Genomic DNA, 24,213 nt, shown 5'->3' on the forward strand with positions numbered 1-24,213 from the left:
AGGGGCGCTGAGGCGGGAAAACCCCTCCCTCCGCCGCCGCAGCAGCACCTCGCCGTGAAGGTGTGGCACTGCCCCGTGCCCGAGTCCCTTCTCCCGAAAAAAAAAAGAGCCCCGGTGGCTTCTCCTCACCCCCCGAGCGAGAGCGACCAGTCGAGATTTAGGCGCCAAGAGGCTGCACTTTGGTTGGAAAATCCTCTATTTGTTTCCTAAACAAAGTGGGTCACAGGATAGAGCCCAAGCATCCTATCGCCGATTATTTCCACTAGCGGGTTGTGGTTTTTTATGCAATTCCCTAATTCCAAAGGTATAAGATCCAGCATGAGCAAAAGGTTGTGTCTGTTTTGCTTTTACATGCCCCCTGCTCTAACACACTACTTTAACACACGTTGCTTCCTTCATCTTTCTTTTCACAGTAGCAAGTGGTGATCCAGCCAAGAACTTTATTCCCAAAATAACTGGTATCCATACAGCTCCACGCCTTTGAAATAGACATTTCCTCCCCAACGGCTGAAATGCCCGAAACGTTTCAAAGTTTGCTCTAAACCAGCAGGTCACTGTAATACTGTTATGGATGGGCTATAAAAATAGAAACATCCTGAGGGCCTGTTGTTGCAAATATGTTTTTTTTTTTAAGGTTTGTCATCCATACTACAGGGAACAAATCCACTGAAGCCCAACATCCATTGTTCCCAGTAGTGAACGCTACACACAGGAATTGTATAGAACTGAGACTTAAAATAGCTTTCTCTTCAATATTTCTGCTTTTATAAGCAAAGCTGGCTAAATACCTACTTCTAATACTTTAAAAATACTATTAATTGAATCAATCTTTAGTTAACAAGATGCAGTTCCTATTTATTTTTAAGCAACCAGTAAAAAATGAAATCAATGAGATTACATCCAACTCTTAAAATATTTAAAATACCATATGGAATGAAGGTCATCGTATAAGCTAGAAATAGGATTTTAAGGCTTGTAAGAGAGATTCACCACAGCATTTATGTTTGCTACCCCTCTGTGCTGGAATAGCATCCAGGAAGTAATTCTGAAGCAAAGTATCGTGGTTTTTTGAAGTGCAAATGCTGTAGGCTTCACCATTGTTTCTAACATACTCTGAATAGAATATTTCCCCCTCACCTGCCCTCACACAGTCCCTTAATATGCTTGGGGGGTTGCAAGTAAATAGGAGTCGTTTTAAGATTCCTCAAGCATTTGAACAGTTAAACCAACGAGAATTACATGAAAAATAAAGAAAACTGCCTTTTCTTGCATCTACACAGCTATAAATGAAAACTGTTTATTAAACCCTGCCCAGCTGTTCCACATCCATGGCGTACTTTGCTGTATATAACTTAGGTATCCAGGATAAACTGACAGAATTCCACTGGAGCATATCCTGCATGCTCTGCACTTTCCAATTTGCAACTCATGAAAAAGATTTATTCATACCACTTGTTTACTGATAATACAAATTGAATATAGCATATTTTTGGTAATGGAGTAGAAAAACCACATACTTGCTTTCCCCCCTCTTTGGTTCAATAATATATTATAGGATGTAAAAACCATGCTTTCATTGTAGAATTTTGCTAATTTCAAACTGTTACTTTCTGCGAATTGGTTGCATCTCCATCACAGCTATCAGGTATGTAACTATTATTATACTATGTTTTCAAGTTGATGAAGCAAGTTGTAGAGCAGTTTCTTGACAAATTCATCAAAGAAGTTTTGGGTACTGATGCAGCAATGAATTCTCATTCTCTTTCTTATTTTTTTTCTTTTTGTTGAAAACTAGAAAAGAAATCATTGCAAAATATTTAAAAAGAAAGGTCAGGAATAAATTTTGTTATATTAAGTTAAATATCAGCAAAGACAGCACCAAAACCAATTATGCTACTCAATATGATCAGTAAGACACTAAAATCTGACAATCTTATATTGTCAAGTGAAACAGTGCTATTTGGCTCAGGTCCTTTGTCTCAATTTAGCTGTGCCAGCTTAATGACTGTAGCCTTGTCCTTAGAATTCACTGCAAGAAAACTGCCTTTTCAGAATGCGAAATTTCAAGGCTGAAGGAATGTTGTAATCCATCATGTTTGTATCATGCACTATAATGTTAAAATTTCCGCTCTGAAGGTAGCTCACCTTGTAACATTGATTCATCAAAGGTCATAATTAATATTCCAAAGAGAATTTACTGCTTTATTAGGAAAAGGCTCATTTTTATACTAGTCTTATGAACAGGATATTGGTCATTAACCTTATGAAACTGTATTTTTCCAATTACCTTTTTGGTCATCTTACTAACATGTCAAAAAACCACCATCATTAAAAGTATTCATGCGTGTGAAAATACTTTCAATACTTCCTATCACAACTGCTTCATCTGCAGCCCTAATGTACATACTTCCTATGTAACCATGCAATTTTGAAATAGCTTAAATAAAAACTTCAATCCTTCCCTTTGTTCCAGAGTATTCCATATTGTCCCCAATAACTAATACTGATAAGCATATTTATTGGTAATAAACATTTTATTTGGTATAACAAAAATAGAATTTCAACTTTACCCAATGTACTTCAAATCAAAAGGAAGCTAATGTTTCTCTGTATGCGTTGCATGTGTTAATTCCATATTCCCAGCAGAGTATTCATACTGATTAACAAATTAAATACATCATGCAGAATGTACTCTGTGTTATGATCAACTTCCATGTGTATGCGAGAAACAGTCCTGGAGTGATTCAGTGATATGTTAGTCCTTCAAAGCTGGGCCTGGAATAAAACAGTCCTGAAAATCATAGACTCTCTGAAAAGCTACTTAGTGCAAGTTTACTAATAGCATTTCTTGAGATGCTATTATTTTAATATTTCCTCCCATTTTTCTTTTTGTTTCTGCCTTTATAAACTCTTTTACGACCAACAGAAAGTAGGTCTCATAGAAGAAGGAAGCTTTTCTATAAATATTTTTTTTCTCTTGTAGCCTCATACAGAGTTAAATTGAAAGAAAAATACTGCTGTAAAACAAAGTGGTTTTAAAATTTATTGCCACATCTCAAAAGGTCTTTCTACAGTTCTTCACATATGGTTCTCCTTTTTACTGCTCTGAGTCAATATCATCAGCAAACTTGGTCACCTTGCTATGCATTCCCCTTTCCAGATCATTTTTGGATGTGTCAAATTCCTTTCAGGACCAGAACTGGGAAATATAACTAAAATTACTGTTCCAAGAAGCTTAATACAACCAAAATGTTGTACTTATAATGCAAAGTGTGTGAAGATTTACTGGGAGAGATCCAGAAGGCATTGTGTCTAAAGCTGAGAGTAACAGGGAAGTACAAGACAAAGCCCCCTCTTTACCTTTTGGGAAATGAGCCCACACCATCTTTTCCATGCATTGGTCTATCACTGCTGCCTGACTACCACAATCACCAGCTCTGATTTCTATTGGTAATAGACTCTTCTGTTGCTTTCAGAAGGAACTATTTTACATCTTGAGGGATATGAAAAGAACAGGCTTAAGAGGCATTTAAGAACTTAAGATAGTCCTATTTAACTGTGGAGTGAATCATACTGCTCCATGACCCCTTTATTTTGTCCACTGCAATGAAGTCACTGCTTGACTGCCTTGTCCTACACATTTGACAGCTGTCACTTTGAATAAAAACTGCTGTTTATTGGACTTGATATTTTGGACACATTCTCTTCCTATCACCTGATACACTGCTTGATCATACTGCTCCATTGCTGTCACCATATCATTCTCTGTATATTGTGTCCCTGTACAACCTCAAAGATCTTCTCATTTTCCAGCTGAAATACCTTGTTTGCAGCTTAATTCCAAAACAAAAGTGGCTAAAAAGGCCACTTGTATACAGAGCACCAAAACAGAGATACAAAGAATCTGCATCAAATTTTATCTGTTACTATCCATCTTCTTCATAAAGGGCAGTGAAAATAGTTCTGCCTGCCAGACAGTTCAAAACCTCTTTGTTGAAAATCTGCAGTGCTGCTGAATTCAGGTCACACACATCCAAAGGCACTCAGATGCAGTGTTCTTTTCATTCTAGCAGGGCAATTAACTCAGTCCATACGATCCCTAATCCTGTTTTACTTTTAATCTAGATACTGCATAGAACACACTGGTTTCTTCATAGAGCCACAGAAAAAACATTTAGTTTGGAAGAGACCTCTGGAGATCATCTGAACCTCTCTGCTTAGAGCAGAGCCAGCTTTCAGGTTACATCTAACTTCAGTCCTTGATCAGGCTGCTTGCGGCTTTTCTAGTCAAGTTCTGAATATCTCTAAGGTTAGAGATTCCCCAGTGCCTCTCCAGTGCTTGCTACAAAAAGCTAGTTATAGCACTAAATTTTAAGCCATCCATCTTCCCTTTTCCACTGTTGCTATCTTCTTTTAGTCTCTATGCTGATCACATAAGGCCTAACTAAACCATGTGTAATTAATCAGTAACACACACAGAGCTTCACTTAGTCTTATATAGTTATATATTTCAGATTAAAAGTTATTTTAGAATAACAGATTACATTTAAAAAACAACTTTTCTTCTTTAAGCACATCATGAAGACACAAAATATCTGCACTTCCTATTTTCCTCTTGAATACCGTTTACAGCTAAGAAGTTGTTTCAGAGCCAAATAGTAAAGCAAAGTATTAGCCATATCTACTTATCAGTAGTTTTTTATGTCCTTGGAAATAAGGCTGGTTAACAACAAACACAGCACCCCTTCTGCCATTGCAAACAAGGTGTATTGTGGAAGTTGCAGAGCTTACATGCTCAAGCAGCTTTTCAGACAAGTGGAGGCATTTAAGAGGTGATAAAGTATTGCAGAAACTCACAGAAGTACAGTTTATGTTGGAAGGTCTGCATTGTAAAACCTTTGTAAGTTTGCTTGTAAGTCTGCATTGCTTGTAATTTTGTAATTTGTAATTGTAATTTTGTAAAATTTTACAATTGTAAAATTGTAATTGTAAATTTGTAATTGTAAATTTGCTTGTAAGTGTGAGCTGCACCCACAGGACATTCCTCCAAAGCATATAATCACAGTGCAAAATATCTGCAGGACAACTGCGGAATTCCACAAGGTAATTTTCTCTATATCCACTGCATCTCATTCCTGTATGAGAAAAGGACAACTGACACAGATACTCTACTGTCTTAAAGTAATAAGAGGGGTGCAGGTTAATGATTTGGGTCCCTGAACTTTCACATAGAGCTATTTGAAAAAAGTGCATGATGCATCATTTCATGATACTTTGGGGATGTATCAGAAACAGGAAAATAATAAGCTCTTCTAGTTTTCTTATCAGGGGAATTCTGAAGTCTTGTTCAGCCACTTCCCATCTAGCTTCTTAAAATTATCCAGATTATAATGCCGGTTCCATTGGCAAGAGCAGATAAAAATTGTGTGCAAGATGAAAGTGCGTTTTGAAGCAGAATATAAAAAACTGAAGTGCACTTCTGAGTAGTGTGTATTTAGTTTACCTTTGAGCATCAAACTTCATATGAAAACAAATTGATGAGCTTGACAAAGCCTTTATTTGTTCTCTTTTTATTTCTGAAGAACCTGTGCTGAGAACGATGATGTTTGACATACTCATAAATTATTTACTATGTAAGAAAGATCACAGTTATTGGAAGTACTCAGTGATAGTTGGTTGCAAAGAATCTCAGAATAATTCTTCAATACTGCATGACTGCATAATACTACTATAGCTCAATTTAATTATTGATAAATTAGAGTTAATATGTAAGAAAATATAACCTTATCTGTACATTTAGTATATATTTACTAGCTACTACTACTCCGTAAAAAAATATGGTGGAATCTACAGAAAATCTCTGAAAACAGTAATTCAACATCCACAAGCAGTGAAATTTCTGTAATCCACAGTATGTCCAAACCTTTAACAGTGAGTGGCACTCAGTCATCCCACCTGAAAAAAACCCTAAACTAATAGAATTGGAAAATCTAGAAAAAGCAACAGTGATGATCAGTGTAAAAGAACTTTCAGATTAAAAAAATATATGTACTGGTACTTCTGACTGAAGAAAGATCACTAATGATGAACAAGATATGAGTCTATAAAGTCTTTGGTAGTATAAAAGTGGAAGCAAGAAAAGGAGCATTCATAGCAGCTGAAGGGTGGTCATATTGGATCTTACCCAGGTCAGTCCAGCCCAGCATCCTGAAAGCAACAAAAAACTCAGGCACACGTAGAGAAGGTCAGACTGGGATAAAGCATGTGCATGTCCTAAGAAATCTCAGTCTGCAACCATTTCTGGTTTGGTCATTGTCTAATAGTGACTAAACAGTCAGAATTTCCATAGATTTATTTTCTATACTCAATAGAGGTGTAGAGATAGAAATAGAGAGTTGGGGTTATTCAGCCTGAAGAAGAGAAGGCTCCAGGGTGACCTTGTTCTGGCATTTCAGTGCCTGAAGGAAGCCTATAAGAGATCTGGAGAGGGACTTTTCACAAAGGCAAATAGTGATAGGACAAGGGGAATGGCTTTAAACTGAAAGAGGGCACGTTTACATTTTCAAATTCCTCACCTTGATGGGGTGAGGCACTGGAACAGGTTGCCCAGAGAAGTCTATTACTGGTTCTAGTTCTGGACGCCTATTCCTACAGATTTTAATGGCTAGGTTGGATGGGTCTTTGAGCAACCTGGTCTAGTGGAAGGTGTCCCTGCCCATGGCAGGTGGGCTGGATCTAGATGATCTTTGGTCCCTTCCAGACCAAACCATTCTATGATTTTATGATTTCTTTCCAATCTCCCTGTAATTCCACATAAACTTTTAGCACTCACATAATGTAGGAGCAAAGAATTGCACAGCTTCTCCTCAATAATTTTAAGAATAATCCCTTTTTATTTACTTTGAACCAGTGCTCTGATTTAATGCTTCACTGTCTTGTGTTGAAATACACAGTGAACACTCAATCCTTACACACCCTTGAAGTGCTATTCATGTTTTCAGTCCTTTATCATATCCTGGTCAGGCATCTATTTACAGATTGAAGAAGAGCCTTATTTGGTCGATCCCACCATAGAAGAAATTCCACACTTTTGATCATCCTTGGTGCCCTTCTCTGAGCCTTTTTAAATTCTACCATACCCTCTACAAGATGAGGGATCAGAAGTGCATATAATGGTCAAGCTGCAGGTGCTTCCTATATTTAAAAAGCAGCATATTAATACTATTAGATTTTGAGTTTATTTATTTCTCAATAATTTTTAACTTTTAGTTTGGTTTCTTGACTGCTGGTGATCACTGACATTTTCTCTGAACAATCTATCATAACTTGAAGAGCTTGGCTCCTCTGCAGTAAGGGTTGCTTTAGAGCCCATCATTTTAAATGTGAAGTATGAACTATTTTTCTCCTCTGCAGCAGTTTACATTACTCCAAACGAAATTTCAAGTGCCAGTTTATTGCAAGGTCCTTCTACAGCTCTTCACATGTGGTTCTCATTTCTACTATTCTAAATTAGTCAATATCATCATCAAACTTGCTATGGATTCCCCTTTCCAGATAGTTTTTGGATGCGTCAAATAGGGTATTCCTTGCAGGACAAGAAGTGGGACATATCACTAAAATTATTGTTCCAGGAACTTAGTAGAAACAAAATATAGTACTTTTCATATATAATTAAATTGTGGAGCTCATGGCAGCATGTAGCAATGAGGCTCAAAGGCATGAGGGGTTTAAAAACTAATTAAGGTAAATTCAAGAGAGATACTTCCATAAAGCATTAAGCACAATGCCTTGACTGCAAACTGAGATTCAAAAAATTGCAAATATTGATTTTCAGAAGCTAGAAGGTACTAAGTGAATTATTTTATATTTGCATAATTTCTTTTACACCTTCTCTAAACATCAGCTACTGGTCAGTGTTGGAGACAATATACTATGCCATCTGTATACAGAACAAATATCAACTGATCCAGTATGGCCATTTTTACCTTTTTGGTTTCTTTTTTAATTAGGTACATATTACAGATTGCTATTAATGTTTAAAAAATGTGCTGTATTTTTACATATTCAGAAGATATTGTATGCTGAAGTGTGCTACTAATAAAAGGTAATCAAGTCTAAATATTAATGAAATAATAAGTCACTGGTCTTACAAAGCTAATGCCCATTATACAGGTTGAATATCCATTCCTCTTTAAATCTGTTAAAGATCTTTATATGAGTTCTTCCTTGCTTTTTTCATTATGCCTCTTTGAAATGTTTTCAAAAATGTGTCTCTCCAGTGATAAAAAAGAGAAATGTTGATCTTTCAGCAGACAGAACAGCGTAATGGTACATTTTATTCAAATGATAGAAAGTTTTGACTTTCAGAGCAATTGACTGGAATTTGAAGAGCACATTTCTCCATGGCAAATGTTTCAGAGGGAGCTTGTAGTACATATTAACATCACATAAATTCTTCAAAATTAAAATGTCATATTTGGACTTCAGAAACTGCTTCCTGTAATAGGATTACAATTGAAGAAGTGATATTTCTTACCAAATTCTCTACTCCCAATTACTCACATATGCAGTCCAAGACTAAAGTTCTCCTCCAGACATGTTTCTCTGTTCCTATATATTAGCAGTGATAAATATTTTCTGAACTCTTTAGTTTAGTGTGATTGTAGCACATTTGCCAGCCTTAAAGCAAGACTTAAATACTAAGAAATCAAATGTATTGCTTATGCCGTAAGGGACTAGGCACATTTTAATTAATAGATACATTATTTTTATTTTTTATTCTCCCTCACTAGCCTGATCTAATACAGGGTATTAGTCGTGGGCACAAAACCTGGGCATAAAACACGTTTGTTCAGTAAAGCGCGTCTTTTTGTGCAGTTAATATGGAACCATTAGGAGTAAATTATGGTTTATTGTGAATAAATTATCTTCTATATTAAAAATGATGACTAAAAGATGAATGATGCAAACGAGAGTGGTAGGGCTGAAACTCACTTAAGAAAGAATCACAAAAGCAGGAATAATGTTGATAGTATTTGAAGAAACTGTAGGTTCTAATGATGAAATACTCTAAATGGCTGATAATATTCAAATATTTTTAGCTGTGAAAGCACATTTCAAAATAATCTATAATAGTCTGTCAATAATAGCACTTTGACCTCTTCTGCAGTATTTGTAAGGTGAAATCAAATGAGCCTAAAATGTTTTATCGAAATCAGTTTTAAATATAGTGGATGGCACTTTTCTCTTAGCATCTTTTCCAGTTATCTTAGTATGGATGAGATTCTCTAATTATAATAACATATATAAAGTACTGTAAATCAAAATGCATATTTTAATTTGTTAGCACGTGAGACTCCAAAGTCTCCGAAAAATTAATACCAGGATACCTTAAAGAATGGGAGTAATGATAAAAATTGTTATACGACCATTAATATGAGCAATTCTCTACCTGTTAAAATCAAATACAAAATAAATAAAAATAAATAAAATATATTTCATTTTTAGGAAGGGAACAGTGTAAAATAGTGGTTATACAACATAAAACCAGTCTATAATTCTTTGGGTTTATTTCTTTAAAGCAACCAGACAACAGGTTATTATATTTAAAAAAAATCACTGCCTTTTTCTTATTGTCTTGAAAAAACAGCAGCCCTCTGTTCATGTATTTTCATGTAGAAAATGCTTTCTGATACATACCATGAAGTCACAGTGTAGCTACAGTGTTAATTTATGCACATCTATTTACTTATAAAAATCTTCTCCACAGACACAGAAAAACACTGGAAGAAAGGAAAAGTAGTAAGGTAGGCAAACACAGGGAGGAAATGTCCATTCATCGCCCCTCAGTTCTGCTCATTCTGTTGAGTGGGCTGGATGGGAGTTTATTTTCCAATGGGAGCATATTTTCCTGTGATCCCAGAGTTTCCTGGCACTGCTGTATATTGCAAAAGCACTGTGTCTGTCTTCAGCAAGCCCCGGGAACCAGGCAGAGTGTACAGGCAGGTAGGCTATTCCTCTCCACTTTTTCCCAGCATGTAGTGATTTGATACAGCTGAAGGTCAACACAATAAATGAGACATCCTAGCAACTGGTAAATGGTTTCCACACTGACTGCCTGCTAAAACAAGTGCTACACTATGCTGATTTAATAAGCGGTTTGCTTTTGAATTCAGCAATTATTCTTTCTAATCTATTTTAATCTATTCTAGTTTGAAAGGGATATGGAACCGTGTTTGTAACAAACGTGGGTAGAGCCCTTCCCAAATCTTCGTTCACGAAGCCCAGCCATGATGATGATATGGTGTGAATAGAGATCAGTTAATTATTTTTAAACAGAATCTCCCTTTTAATTGTTTTTCCCAGTCTTAGGGAAAAAAAATATGAGTGGAGGAAAAAGAAATTACACAAGGTCTATTGGGTCCATAAATACAGGAAGAATTTAATGTTCTTTTTTCAAGAATATGAACAGGAATTTCTGTTCAATAAAAGCCTTATAGGGAGAAAAAGTTTTTAAGAACATTGAACTTCTTGAGGTTCATGATGAGCAATTCCAAAATGAGACAACTTCTGGCTCCTGCTTGGCTCAGTCTTAAACATGGTTAACTTTCAACATGAGAAAGACTGCAGGTATTTATTCTAAAGTATCTTGTAAACTGATCAGCATTGTTCTCACATAAAAGATTGACCCATTACATATTGTATTGGTTTTAAACCTGTTATGCACATTTATACAAGGAGGCATTCTTATCTGTAAACACAGGTAGACATTAAAAATTACATTTCAGTAGGTCTTTACAAAACTTCTACATTCAACCTCCATTTCAATTATGGATAGAAATTTAGAATAGACTCAACATGAGGTAAGAAAGCTGATTAAATATCTATAAAACAGTTCAATATCCCAATAAGCATCTGTGAAATAGCTCAGATGTCTTAAACATCAACAAATTGGTAAAAGAGACCAATCCATAGGAATGCTAAAAAATCCCCAAATTACCCAGCTGCTGAAAGAACAACTAAGAGGCAAGTAAGTAATCACATAAAAAAATTATAAACAAATTTTGTAAAGAAGAGAATAAATCATTTAACACATGAAATTCGGCAGTAAATAATGTAGATTTAACATTATGTGTGCGTGTGTAGTTGCACATACACACGCAAATTACATATATACATTAACCCATATATGAACAACTCTCATGGGCCATTAGATAATTTCTCAAGAGAAACAGCAGAATCTCAGTTACGCTACTGCTCATATTAAATTAAATGGGATAAAACACTTACTAGTTTACCAGTAGTTTGAAATGGCATCAGAGTTAAGGATCATGAATTAGTATCTGTTTTGCAAAGACAAAGAATCTAGAATACAATATGACATTAAAACTTAACCCACAGCTTTCTTAAGATATTGTGTCTGAAAGGGATCATCCTAGTAATAAGTAAATGAGGTCTAAACCCCATGCCCTTTCACTGTGTAGCTAATTCACCTCACTTCTGTAATTTAAAAGTTAAATGTCCAGTGTGAGAGATTCTCATTTAGGTGGTGATTCCTCTAAGACTCTAAGACAGAAAAGATATGTTCCTATGTGGTAGTATTTCCCCAGTTACAAAGACAGTGTAAAATTATTTGCAGTAATGGCAATTTCTTTATAATAAAGATTAAATTAAGTACAATTATTCCCACCTAAACTTCTGAAATAACATGCTGTAGGTCCAAGAGGTAAATCTGCATTTGACCTATTATCCATTTCTTACTGAATTTATCTAAAAGCTAAGATTAAAACCAGAGTACTGATGAAGAAATTATTAGATTCAAATAATGGCACATGGACTGGATCTCACTATGTGTTCTAAAATACATTATGTCTGCTGAAGATGAAATATAATCTAAATTAATGCAAATTCAACAGTGAAGCAACTGGGTCGGTGTTGTAGATCCCAGATCTACCCTCAAATCTACAGATTTGAGCACCAGGGCTGCCATTTTTACAATTAGGTATTTTCTTGTCAGTCTGAAAACTACAGGGTGCTTTTCATGTAACCTAATTTAGGACATCTGCATCTGAGCTAACCACTCAAGGTTCCCTTTATAGACAGTGGGAAAAAATAAGCCCTGTAGGGCTGACACTAAATATCAAGTAGTTTAGATTTTCAGGCTGAGATAAAAGATTAAAAATACCTGTTTGTTTCAACTGACTATACTGGCAACACAGTGTGGCTACCTAAAATGTAGAGGGCTACTCCAATGTCTAAATTCAGTTAAGTGATGATTAGCCAATGAATTTGCAATTAAATGCTAATCATTTGAGAAGTTAGTAAAGTATTGCTTCAGATAAGGCTGGAGAGAAAATAGTGAGAAAAGACTGTGTAATAAACTGCATTGTAGAACGCAAGCTCATGAACTTTTAAATATTTTGCATGTAAGAAGCTGTTGGACCAGGAATTAAATAAATCTGGACTCGGGAATGCATTAACATGACTATCCTGTTGCTGAAACCCAAGTAAGCTCATTCAGTATTATGCATCTCTGGAATAGCATTGTGAAGCACAGACATGTCTTCATAGAACAACAGAATGGGTTGTGTTTGAAGAGACCTTAAAGACCACCTAGTTTCAACCCCCCCGCCAGAGACACCTTTCACTAGACCAGGCTGCTTAGGCCCACATCCAACCCAGCCTTGAACACTTCCAGGGATGGGGCAGCCACAGTTTCTCTGAGCTACCTGTGCCAGTGCCTCACCACCCTCACAGTAAAGAATTTCTTCCTAATATCTAATCTAAATATTTCCTCTTTTAGTTTAAGACTGTTCTCCCTTGTTGTATCACTATTTCCCCATGTAAAAAGTCTCTCCCCCTTTTTCACAAGCCCTCTTTAAGTACTAGACACCTATGATTATCTGAAGTAAAATATACTCAGCATTTCCTTAGACCTTATTAAAATTGATTAAAAGATATTATAAATATTGGTAAATTAAAATATCTAGTCTAAGGCCTTTATTAGTTTCTGGATTTATTAAAATTCATCCAACTCATTATTGCTTTCAATTCTTTGCTGTTCATGCTGTAGTATAGTGTTGTGTTAGAATATACTACACAGTTAGCAGCAGCCTGCAGTCACATAATAAAGAGCTAGGGGCAATCATTTTTTCACAGCGAGTTGATTTTAAACTAATGTAAGTAACTCCATGATTTTTGGTTCACTTCCCAAATTACAGACACTGATGGCCTCACTACTGAACTAAACAGCACCTGGGAATGACTTGAAGTATGCTGACCAGTACTTTAGACATCATGTAGAAAATAATTATGGGTACAAAAATCATGATCCTGAAGAATCTGAAAATGGAAGATTATTTGTACAGTGTACAGTGCTGCAAAACATTAAATAAACTAGCAAATTGTTAAAAATAAATAAAAATCTATATTAAAAATAAAAAATATTTTATGCACACAGCAAACATTTATTATTGCTATATTATACCTAATTTGGATAAGCTAGCAAGTGTATGAATATTTTTCAATTATCTCCAGACACATAGATATATCAGAAAACCACAGACTAAAAAATATAACTAGAGAAGTTTAGAATGCTTATTTGAGACAACAATTTTGCAGAGTATCTGCTGCATTTGTTTAAAGTGTTCTGGCTTGCTACATATTTGTTTATTTATGACAGCCACACCAGACTGTTCTCCTTTTAGCTTTGTTTACTTTCCTATCAATGCTAAACAAATCATGAGAGCAAGTAAAAATATTAAAATCTCCTTCTCTTACATAAGATAATAAGCCATATTTAAAATTTAAAATATTATACATACTCAGCTACCCTTTCTTAACTTTTGGTAGAACCCTTCTCTGGGAGCAACCAGCCATTCTGGAATAGGGCTTGTGCTCCTGGTAACAGGCTGCTCAGTGCAGCAGAGAGCACAGTAGGTTCTAGGGAAGAAGGAGTGAACAGTGATGCAGAATGGTCAGACAGGGACCTGAAACAGAAGTCAGAATGGTTGGAATTTAACAGTAAGGGCTTCAAAAGGGAGTGAAGTTATTTAGGGAGGCTCAGGGAAGAAGAAACACTTTAGAACATTGTCTGCTCTCAGGCTAAACCACCCAGGATGGTTCTCAGAGGTAAATGATTTGTAAGCTCATAGTGTTTTAGGAGGTAGGTTCTGAGAACACCTATTCTCCTCACCTTACCCTCTTCATCCTCACATATCAAATAAAATAATCCCAGACACTCTCTGAGGTCCGACTTTGGGGAAAGGCCCATAAATTCTACAGCAAGCATACACAGTGATAGGATATGCTACAGAATACTTGTTTAGAAGTTTAATATTTTTTTCTTTTTTATCAGATGGAAAACATAGGTACAGTTAGCACAGCATTAATAGCTTTTTATATTATGTATTTTAATAAATATTTATAGATTAGTGTCTTCAAAGTTATGTCAAATTAATATGCTGATATTGCACAGCTAGTTTTCAGTGTGGCACTTCATTTTTCACCACTGCATGTGAAAAATGGGTACTATATTAATGGTACGGGTAAAGATTTTTTTCACATATCTAAAACTTTTTTAACTGTAGAACTCATTGCAATAGAAAGAGCAGAGTGAGAACATGTGAGCTACTATGCAGGCACCAAGGTCAGTGCAGAACCAGGGGAAGGAGGTGTTCCAGGTGCTGAAGCAGAGATTCCCCTGCAGCCCGTGGTGCTGACCATGGTGGAGCAGCTGTGCCCTGCAGTCCATGGGGTACTGTGGGGGTACAGAGACCCACCTGCAGCCCATGGAGGAGCTCATGCAGGAGCAGGTGGATGCATGAAGGAGGCTGTGGTCCCGTGGGAGGCCCCTGTCTTGGAGCAGGGTCCTGGCAGGGACCTGCCAGGGAGAGAAGCCCATGCTGGAGCAGGTTTTCCTGGTAGGAGCTGTGGTCCTGTGGGGGACCCACACAGAAGCAGCCTGTGCCTGAAGGACTGCACCCTGTGGAAAAATGACTCACGTTGCAGCAGTTTGTGAAACACTGTTGCCCATGGCACAGACTCATACTGGAAAATTTCATGAAGGACTGTCTCCAGTGGGACTGACCCTACAGGGGCAGGGGAAGGACTCCTCTCCCTGAGCAATGGCAGAAACAACAACTGACCATAACCCCTATTCCCTGTCTTCCTTAACCGCTGGGGGAGAGGAGTTAGAACTTGGGAAGGAGGGAAGGGTGGAGGAAGGAATTTTTAAGATTTATTTTACTTCTCACTCTCCTGATCTGATTCTGTAAGTAATACATTTAATTAATATCCCCACTTTGAGTCTGTTTTGCCCATGATGGTGATCAGTAAGTGATCTCTCCCGCTCCTTACCTCAACTCATAAATCCTTTGTTGTATTTTCTCTCCTCTGTCCAGTTGCAGAGAGGAGTGAGAGAGAGGCTTTAGTGAGTACCTGGCATCCAGCCAGGGTCAACCCACCACATTTGTTTAACATTTCTTTTCACTGATGGTTCGTTTCTGTTGGTTCTGAACTGATTTTATGTCCAGTAGCCTACTTTCTGAGATGTATCTCTTCTCCTAGCAGTACATCCTGCTTTTGCGATTATGGTCCAAGAGTGCTGATTCACTGCTGTTTTTTCAAACCAAATTGTATTAAAAAGTATTACCTCTGAAATAAAGACTATTGTAAGAAGTCATCGTGTCTCACAGTGCAGTTTAATTATACAAACACAACTACCTATGTATCCAGAAAGTTTCGGGTACATTTTGTCCATAAGCAAGTAAACAGTCTGCTGCAACATTTACTCTGCATCTACTTTTCCCATCATTTGTTAGTAGAAAGTACACTCATATCACATCATCATACAGATCTGTATGACAAACATTAATAATAAAAATAATGAAAAAAATTACAAACTGAGTAAGAAAATCTGGTGTCAAAAAAAAAGGTTAAGTAGCATCTTGTTTGTTTTGATGTGCGTTGGTAAACCCAAGCATTTAATTATTAATAAATCTGCTAACCTAGCTGCAATTTGTGGCCTTTTCCTCTATTTTTATTTCATTACTTGCTATTATTTCTACAGCTGCATTCCAATTTTTACATGTCACCATTACAATATTTTAGCAAAGACCAATCACTCGCAGATCAAATAAGCAAAAGAAGCCCTGTTGGAACATCTCAAGAGCACATGACCATCGTGACTTCACAAGAATTATTTTGTATATGTAAGAGTTCTGCCTCGAGCTAAATGGCAGAGGAAAGCATGATGCTATGTTTAGGACATTTGTAGAAAATGAAATGCTTCTAAGTTTTGTCATTCCTATCCTTCTAAACACCCATTATTTACTTGAGAGTTATATTTCTCAGGTCCAAAATGCTAACTTTTTATTTCCGCTTGAGCAAATGCCTCACTTAAGACGAACAACTGGAACATCTTCTGTGGGAAGCAGCCTGCTGGAGTGAAACTTGGGCTCATGCCATTTAGCTTTGGACATTTCATTTAGGTGTCTAAACTTAAATACATCTTTTCTTGACTCTTGCTAGCCAAGTTCCCAGCCTGAATCACCCTATCACAGCATCTTTGTATTTGCATTGACACAAGAGGCAATGCAAGTGAATAGGCAAGTATGTAGCTATCAGATGTAGGGATCTAAAGTTAAGCATTGCACACACACCCCAGTTGTGACTGTATTATACAACATTGGAGATGATGTTACATAAATGCTATTTTCTTTGCATTTCATTCCATGAGCCTGAGAAATTGAAGACTAATAAACAGTGTCATTTATAAAATGACTGAATTATAAGTTATTTGGTTCGACACATTCAAAGGTGATCTGCAAACGTGAAATCATTATATTTCATAAAGAAGAAAAATTGGATTTATTGGTAAAGTAAGTACATTTTGTTTTATCTACATTCTTATGGGCATTATTTAAAAAACGAATGAGAGATGAAAGTGAAAGATAATACATATATAAAAATGTCATTTTCATATAATTATATACAGCACATTAAAGAAACAAGACAATCTATAGTCATTTTGAAACTGATAATCTCAGTTACGCTCATTGTTTGCTGTTGAGTATCCAGAATCTCACCCTTTTCCAACTGCAGTGTGTTGCAGCAGCTTCATTTAATCACAGCCTTGAAGCAGCTCCCTTCTGCCAATCCTTGCAGCCGCATTGCTGCTTTCAGCTCCCCATCTAATAGACAAGTACATCTCAGCGTGCAGAAACTGCATCAAGGGAACACAGAAGGGAGAAAGGAAATTGTTCCTTCAAAGGGTCTGGCAGAACATAAAGCATACATCTAGAGATGTAGATATAGGCTCAAATTCCTTGTCGTTTTAATTTTTTCTGCTGTTGACCCTCATAAAGTATATACGCGAATATATTCTTAGCAGGTATTAAGCATAAAAGGGAGAGGGGAAAATGCAAACCTTTAAATGATGTTCTGCATTTAAATTGGTGTCTGCAAAACAGGAGAACATGTTAAATTAAAAAAAAAAAAATCTCATTACCAGTAAGCCACCTGCTGAGATAGTGAGTTCTTTCAGAGACTACTATGTCTTTTAATATTGAATTGTCTATTCTGGAGCAAAGAGGGGAGAGAAAAAAGGAGAAGAGGATTCTCGATTTCATTAGATTTTAAATTTCCCTCTGGAGATGCCTGTCTATCTCCCTTGACAAGATCAGAGGCTTAGGGCATCACTTGGCTTCTTTCAAAGGCATAAGTAGAATGTTTAGGAGATTCAAAGCCTAGAGACCCATGTAAGCCATGGAAGACTGTAAAAGAAGCAGGTACCTACATTTTTATGCTATTCATTCATAAACTAAGAATTCCTATATTTACACTGTTCATTCTGATGTTAAAATTAAAAAAAATACTCTAAATAGATTTAAACTTTGGTCATGACTTTCTCTGAATTGTTGTAGTTCCATTATGAGCACCATGTTATTTAGGTTCAAAAGCCATCCGAAGTTGCTAAATGGTAACAATTCAATTTGTAAAATCCAAAGAACTGTATAGCAAGAAAATGAAAAATTCTACTATTATATATCTTGAGAAGCCAGTGCCGTGGATGTAATTCTCCACAGTCTAAAATACAACATCATTTGCATAAATTACAAATGAATGTAAAATGCCAATGATCTGAACTGGTAAACTTTTACACACAACTTACAAAAGCCTTCAGTAACTGCCTACAGTGTAGAACAGCACAGTGTAAGACGTGTCATAATCGCACACTCATTGATAATGTCATTATTACCTTTCTAATGATAATCCCGTGCATAGAACTTATTCGATTGTTGATTTACAGCAAAAGGAAGCTTCTTCATGGGCATTTTGGACTGAGCAGTAATAATATGAGTGGAGAGGTTTTGTATGTATATTTACTTTTTAAATGGGATTTTATATTGCATTGTTTCTGTGATGTAGTATATGAAAAAATAAGCCAGTTTTCTAGAACAATACTGTAGAGTACCTCTTTTTTCAAATGAACATCATGTTTTCGAATGTATTTGAAAACACAGTAAGTAAGTAACCTGATTTTATACAGAATTATCTAAATGTAGACAGGGAAGTCTTACATGAAAACATGCTACATAGTATCTTCTGCTTAATCTACACTTTTGCTGTAGCAGATGGGAATTTGGCCACTGAATTAGGTGAAAAAATATTATGACATATGAAAAGTCCTATTTAAATGTGCATTTTTTTTTTAAATTCAATCTCTAATTTTTGCTTTTTGAGGGTACGCAGTTGTTCAGCACCTTTTGGCGAAGAATGACCACCAATGATTCAGAAAGTTACATCAAGTCTAAGTGACAGTCACCCAGCAGAGAACTAACCCTAAGCTAGTTTTCAGTCAGCTGCCGGAGATATTTCTACCTCGGTACCTGTGGAAGAAAAAAATGGCAGCAAACTCCAACTAAGACACCAAGTAAAAAGCTGGGTTTAGAGTCAAAACAGAGCTCTGCACTCCCATAGCTACGCTGCTGCCACTAGAAGAGTTATGAAGATGAGATGAAGTCATGCAGTAACTACAATATGGACACAGTCAAAATAGGTCACACAGAATTAATGTTGCACTGTGATGGTAAAAGACAAACTTATAAAGAACTGAACAAGAGACAGAAAATATGAGGGGAAAATGTGGTTAAAACTTAGAAGCAGATGCTACAGCATTCTAGCTTTCATTATGCTAGAGATGATTATTAATGATCTGGCAGGCCAAGCAAGCAATGAGGTAGCAAAATATGAAGATGACAGAAAATATTTTAAAGTAATCAGAATGAAGAAAACATGAATCTCAGAGATACCCAGTGAAGTGTATCACCTCCTAAGTGTTTGTTTCTGCTATGCCTGTAATAAACCCAAATTTTTAGCATTTTCAGGCTGCATTTTTGCACATCTAGAAAATCCAAACATGAACTACAGAAGAGAGGTGCACTGGGAAATAAGAAAAACCACAAACATAAAATCATAAAATTATTGTTTTATACTCAAAATGTAATTCTGGGTGTAACATTGGTTACTTGTGGCTATATCACAAAAAGATAACTTATGAATTCAATTATCTACATTAGTAAACTGCGAATACTCTCCTTCCTGTACATTTGTACACATCATATTGTGTTATAACTGAATTTTTTAGGCATTTCAACAATAAACCTAGAATTATTTCCATGTATCACATATTACACAATCTTCATGCCTTTATCTTTTTTTTCTGAAATAATGAGTAGCCAGTTAAAAACAGGCATGGTGTAATTTTTATATGTCATTGTTTGCCTTCCTTTCACCATCTTGCTGCATCTATCTGCTTTCTCTAGTGTTGTGCTTAGGACATGCTAAATATGCTTAATTTATATAAACAGTTAGTGACAGAACTTGCCATGCATGAAAGTAAACATTGATGCATGTCTTTGCCTCAGAAGGGGCCTACAATTACTTACATGCTGTGCAGTGTCTAGTGAAGGAGCCCTGATCTTTTACACCTACCTCAATAGCAACTACTACAGTGATGGGGAGAACAGCAAGGGCAAGGCAGTATCAGTCAGGGTTTGTACTGAAGGGCAAGATCAGTTGAATTTTACATCGAAGGGCTGAACAATGTTATAAAGCTAAACTTTCTAACATTAACTTCCATGATAGTACAAGAAGCTTGTGGACAGGAGCCACAGTGGAAGTGTGGAAGGTGATGCCTACACACGTGTGACAGCTACAGGCGGCTCCACGCACGGGACACCAGTGCCATCACCTCGTACCTGAAAGGAGGTTGTGGCCAGATGGGGATCGGCGCCTTCTCTCAGGCAACCAGGGTAAGGGGACACAGCGCTAAACTGCGCCAGGGGAGGTTTAAGTTGGACATCAGGAAGAAATTCTTCACAGAAAGGCTGATTAGACATTGGAATGGGCTGCCCAGGGAGGTAGCGGAGTCACCGCCCCTGGAGGTGTTTAAGGAAAGACTGGACGTGGCACATGGTGCCATAGTCTAGGTGGCATGGTGGTGCTGGGTCACAGGTTGGACTCGATGATCCCGGAGGTCTTTTCCAACTTGACTGATTCCGTGATTCTGTGACCACCCCGTGCCGCCCGCACTGCCGGGGCAGTCCCCACATGCGGAGCGAAGGAACCGCGGGTGAAGCGCTGCCCGCCGGGCACCGCACGGACCGCGCCGGGCAGCAGGAGCTTCGCTGCGAGCGGCGCCCAGGCGACCGCAGGGGCAGCCCCGACCCCCGCAGGGGCGCCAGCCCCCTTTCCCCGCACTTCCCGCAGGGGCGCCAGCCCCCTTTCCCCGCACTTCCCGCGGGTTCCCGGCGCCCCCATTCCCGCCGCCCCGGGGGCTTCCCCCGTCCCTCCCTCCCGCCGCGCTCCCCCGGCCCCGCTCCCCCCGCGCGCATGCTCGGGCGCGCGGGGCGGCGCGCGGGGCGGCGGTCCTGCAGTGCGGGGCGGCGGCGGGCGGCGCGCGGGGCGGGGCGGGGGCGCGCACCGGGAGCTGCGGCGCGAGCGGCGGCGGGCGCGCACCCACAGGCGGCGCCGCGTGTCCCTCCGGCCCCAGCACCCCGGCGGGACCCCGCGGGCCAGCGCCCTCCCTCCGCACCGCCCGACACCCCGCGCCCGCTGTAAGTGCGGGGAGATCAGCCGGGGAGGGCGGGAGGGCTGGGGGGGGGGGATCCGGGCTCCGCACCCGCCCGCGCTGCCCCGGTGCCGGTGGCGGGTCGGGGTGCCCTGCGCGGGGTTGCTCCTCCCGGGGAGACTGCGCGGCCTCAGCGCTCCTCAAGCGCTCGGGGATCATCCTCGCCGGGAAACTTGGTCGGGTGCTCGTGTGCTCCGTGTGCGGGAGTTGTTGTTCCAGTGGCGAGATGGAGGAAAATCGCACCCGCGGCGATTTTTGCCGCGAACATGTTGAGAGAGAAGGGACCGAATCCCGCACCGATCCGGATATAAACACCGACAGCATCAAAAGGGAGAGCTGAGCTGTCGCGTAACAATTTGCACTTGGAAACGCTCTGGTGGAAGTGGGAGTCTTTGGCGTTCGTGTTGCTTTGAAAAGCGATAGCGAAAAAGGGCGTGATTTTTTTTTTTTTCCCCAGTAGGGAAATAAAAAGAAAAATAGGGAAAAAAAGATCATGCGAAACCAAGCGCCAGAGCAGCCCTCGCAAGGTCATCACACCTTAGACTAGGCAGAAGTGCTCCCGATCCATGGGATCGCTCTGTCGCTTTTCTTACTGCCTGTGAGGGGTGTTTTTATTTTATCATTTAATATATTTAACACGCGAGGTGTCTGCAGGTGGGCGCGGGGTAGGTGAGGGGCGGAGGTGCCGCGCTCCTGCTATTTACTAGGGCATCAGTCGGAGTGAAGATGGAGGTGGGAGGAGATAACAAAAGCTGGTGTGCGATCCCGGGCATCTCCGACACGAAGGCGTGAGAAGGAGGAGGGAAAGGAGACGGCAGGAGAGAGAATTTCATTTCCAAAGATCAAAACAAAAGGAGGAGCAGGTTGAGGCAGATCGTGAGCAGCCGGGGCGGAAAGCGACGGAGGCGTTTTCCCTGCTGACCTGAGCGGAGCGAAGTGCGAGGGCTCTGTGGGATGTGCGCGGCCGCGGAGGGAGGGAACTCGGGCGGGGGCTGCCCGGCCGGCGCAACTTTGCGCGCCGGCATCGCTTGGAGATGAGCCGCTCGCCCCCGGCGAGACGTGCTCTGTGTGTGGGGCAAGGGGAGGAACGCCTGCCCAGTGCCTCGAGGGCTTCTACTCCTTCCTCTTCCAGCCCCCGCCGGGAAGGGCCGGATCCCGACGGCGCGGTGCGGCGGGAGCGCGGTGGGGACGCTGTCCCTGCACCCGGGGTGCCGCGCCGGGACATGGGGGCTCTGCGGTCTCCCCGCCGCCGGCTCCAGAGGGGGCTGCTGGAAGGGACCCCTGGCACTGCCGCCCTCCTCGACATCTCGGTCCCCGCGCACCGCGAGCCCCGCCGTGCCCCGCCGCTCGCTGCCCTCCGCAGGGCTGCCCGTGCCGCCGGCTCCGCCGGTACGAGGCTTCCCCTGCCCGCCCAGGGGTGTCCCCACCCCCCGGAGTCCCCCGCTATCCCCACTGCCCCCACCAGGGAACGCCCCTCTCCTCCCAACCCTGGTCCCCTCCCTGCATGAATCCACCTGCAAGGTTCCCCCCCCTCAACTCTCCATCCTGTCCTCAATGCCATGAGTCTTTCCTCTGATGGTTGTTTCCCCCTCGCGGCACCTCCTTGACTTGCCCCCGCCCGGGGTGTTTGCTCCGGCCTCCAGCGTGCGGATAAACCGTCGGAGATTGGGAGAGGAGGGGGAGGGAGGGGCTGATCTTACGCAACTGTAGACCCCCCACTTTCTCGCCCCTGGAGGAGCCTGTTAGGGGCTGTGCGGAGGTGGGACGGGGTTCTCCGCCTTTCTCGGGCGGGGGGGGCAGCTCGAACCGGTCCGTGCGGAGCTCCCGCCGCTGCGGAGGTACTGTGCTCCGAAATCCCGCACCGCCCGGAGCGGTGCAGCAAGACCGGGAAGGGAGGGGGGGTTACCTGCACCACCAGGTTTTTCGGCTGACAAGGAAACTTGCAGATAACGGGGTGATGAAAACAGCAGCCTTTTTCATTAAAATTGATAGGTAATTAGTTGGACATTAGAGGCTTGGCCAATTACCAAAAGGCCAAATGTATGAATAAATTCCATGTTCTTGTACAGAAGATGTTAATGTAACAGATGGGTTTAAGAGATACCGGTACTTCTCCCAGCAATTCTGATGGCAAAATATTTTTAGCAATATTTTGTTACTAGTGGATAGGCATTCTCTTCCTTCGTGCATTGGAAAGTAGATCTCAGAGGTATCACCGCCTCTTTATGAAGAATAAAAAGCTGTACCTATTTTATAACTGGAATATGATATGGAACAGATTAATCACAGAGAAAAATAAGTGTGAGGAAGCTCAGTCTTTGTAAAATACATAATCACTGGCCCTTTCAGAACACATGCTTACTAGATTTGTTTCTGTGACACATTTTCAGAGTCATTAGTTTTCACTACTACCCTATTGCTTGACAGAATGCCTTTCCTTTTTGAAGAACATAGTTCATTCAAGAACATCAGTTTACTTGAGAGATCTTCCAGTACGCTGTTCGAACAGCACAATACATTTCACATTTGTGGACTGCGATCAATTCTAATTAAAACTTTAATTACGTTTTGCTCCATTCTAACAAAGCAAGAAGTAGTCTGGGCTAATGTTGATGTCAAGGAAAACTAAGGAAACATGTTCTTCATCTTCGTTATGTATTATTCCTGCCTTTTCATTAAGGACTGAATCCTTATCTCGTTATTTATCCACAAACTTTTATGACACAGAGCTGCAATACTTAATCAGTTTTCTCGTTGCCCAGTTTTGCCCCATACAGAGGTATGTCTGCACACAGAATTGCACCACTGATTTTTCAACATGGTTCTTGTTCTGGAACGTCCAGCTATTGCCAGCACATCAGCTGTTCTGTCAAGCGACATCTACTTGGGAGTATCACAGTGTTATGTAACTCACAACCACAGAGCAAAGCCAAAGATGTCTCCACTGCTGTGGGTCCCACACCACAGCACCAGCCAGAAGGAAAATTATGCTCTGCTGAGAATGATAAGGTGAAGTCTAACCAGGATGTGGGGGGTGAGGGTAGGGCAGAGCAGAGAGAAGGAATCAGGCTGGCTGAGTA

The 24,213-nt window shown here is 40.0% G+C and overlaps 2 protein-coding genes across 7 annotated transcripts in view; one reads left to right on the forward strand and one right to left on the reverse strand.

Annotated features, from left to right (window-relative positions):
• RAD51AP2 (RAD51 associated protein 2) overlaps nucleotides 1–20,402 on the reverse strand; it is a 31,006-nt gene extending 10,604 nt beyond the window's left edge. The window contains exon 1 of the mRNA XM_064647410.1: nucleotides 20,207–20,402. Within this exon, the coding sequence (XP_064503480.1) occupies nucleotides 20,207–20,402 (196 nt within the window). The remainder of the gene's footprint in view (nucleotides 1–20,206) is intronic.
• Nucleotides 20,299–24,213, forward strand: part of VSNL1 (visinin like 1) — a 92,402-nt gene continuing 88,487 nt past the window's right edge. The window contains exon 1 of one of the 6 annotated variants that reach the window (XM_064650585.1): nucleotides 20,299–20,315. The gene's annotated coding sequence lies outside the window, so the exon portion shown is untranslated. Of the gene's footprint in view, nucleotides 20,316–20,993; nucleotides 21,120–21,861; nucleotides 22,010–22,050; nucleotides 22,070–22,952; nucleotides 22,972–24,213 lie in introns of those variants that run through there. The other 5 variants (XM_064650580.1, XM_064650581.1, XM_064650584.1 and 2 more) reach the window with 5 other exon arrangements.

Source organism: Pseudopipra pipra, chromosome 3 (assembly GCF_036250125.1).
Source record: "Pseudopipra pipra isolate bDixPip1 chromosome 3, bDixPip1.hap1, whole genome shotgun sequence".
Taxonomy (NCBI): domain Eukaryota; kingdom Metazoa; phylum Chordata; class Aves; order Passeriformes; family Pipridae; genus Pseudopipra; species Pseudopipra pipra.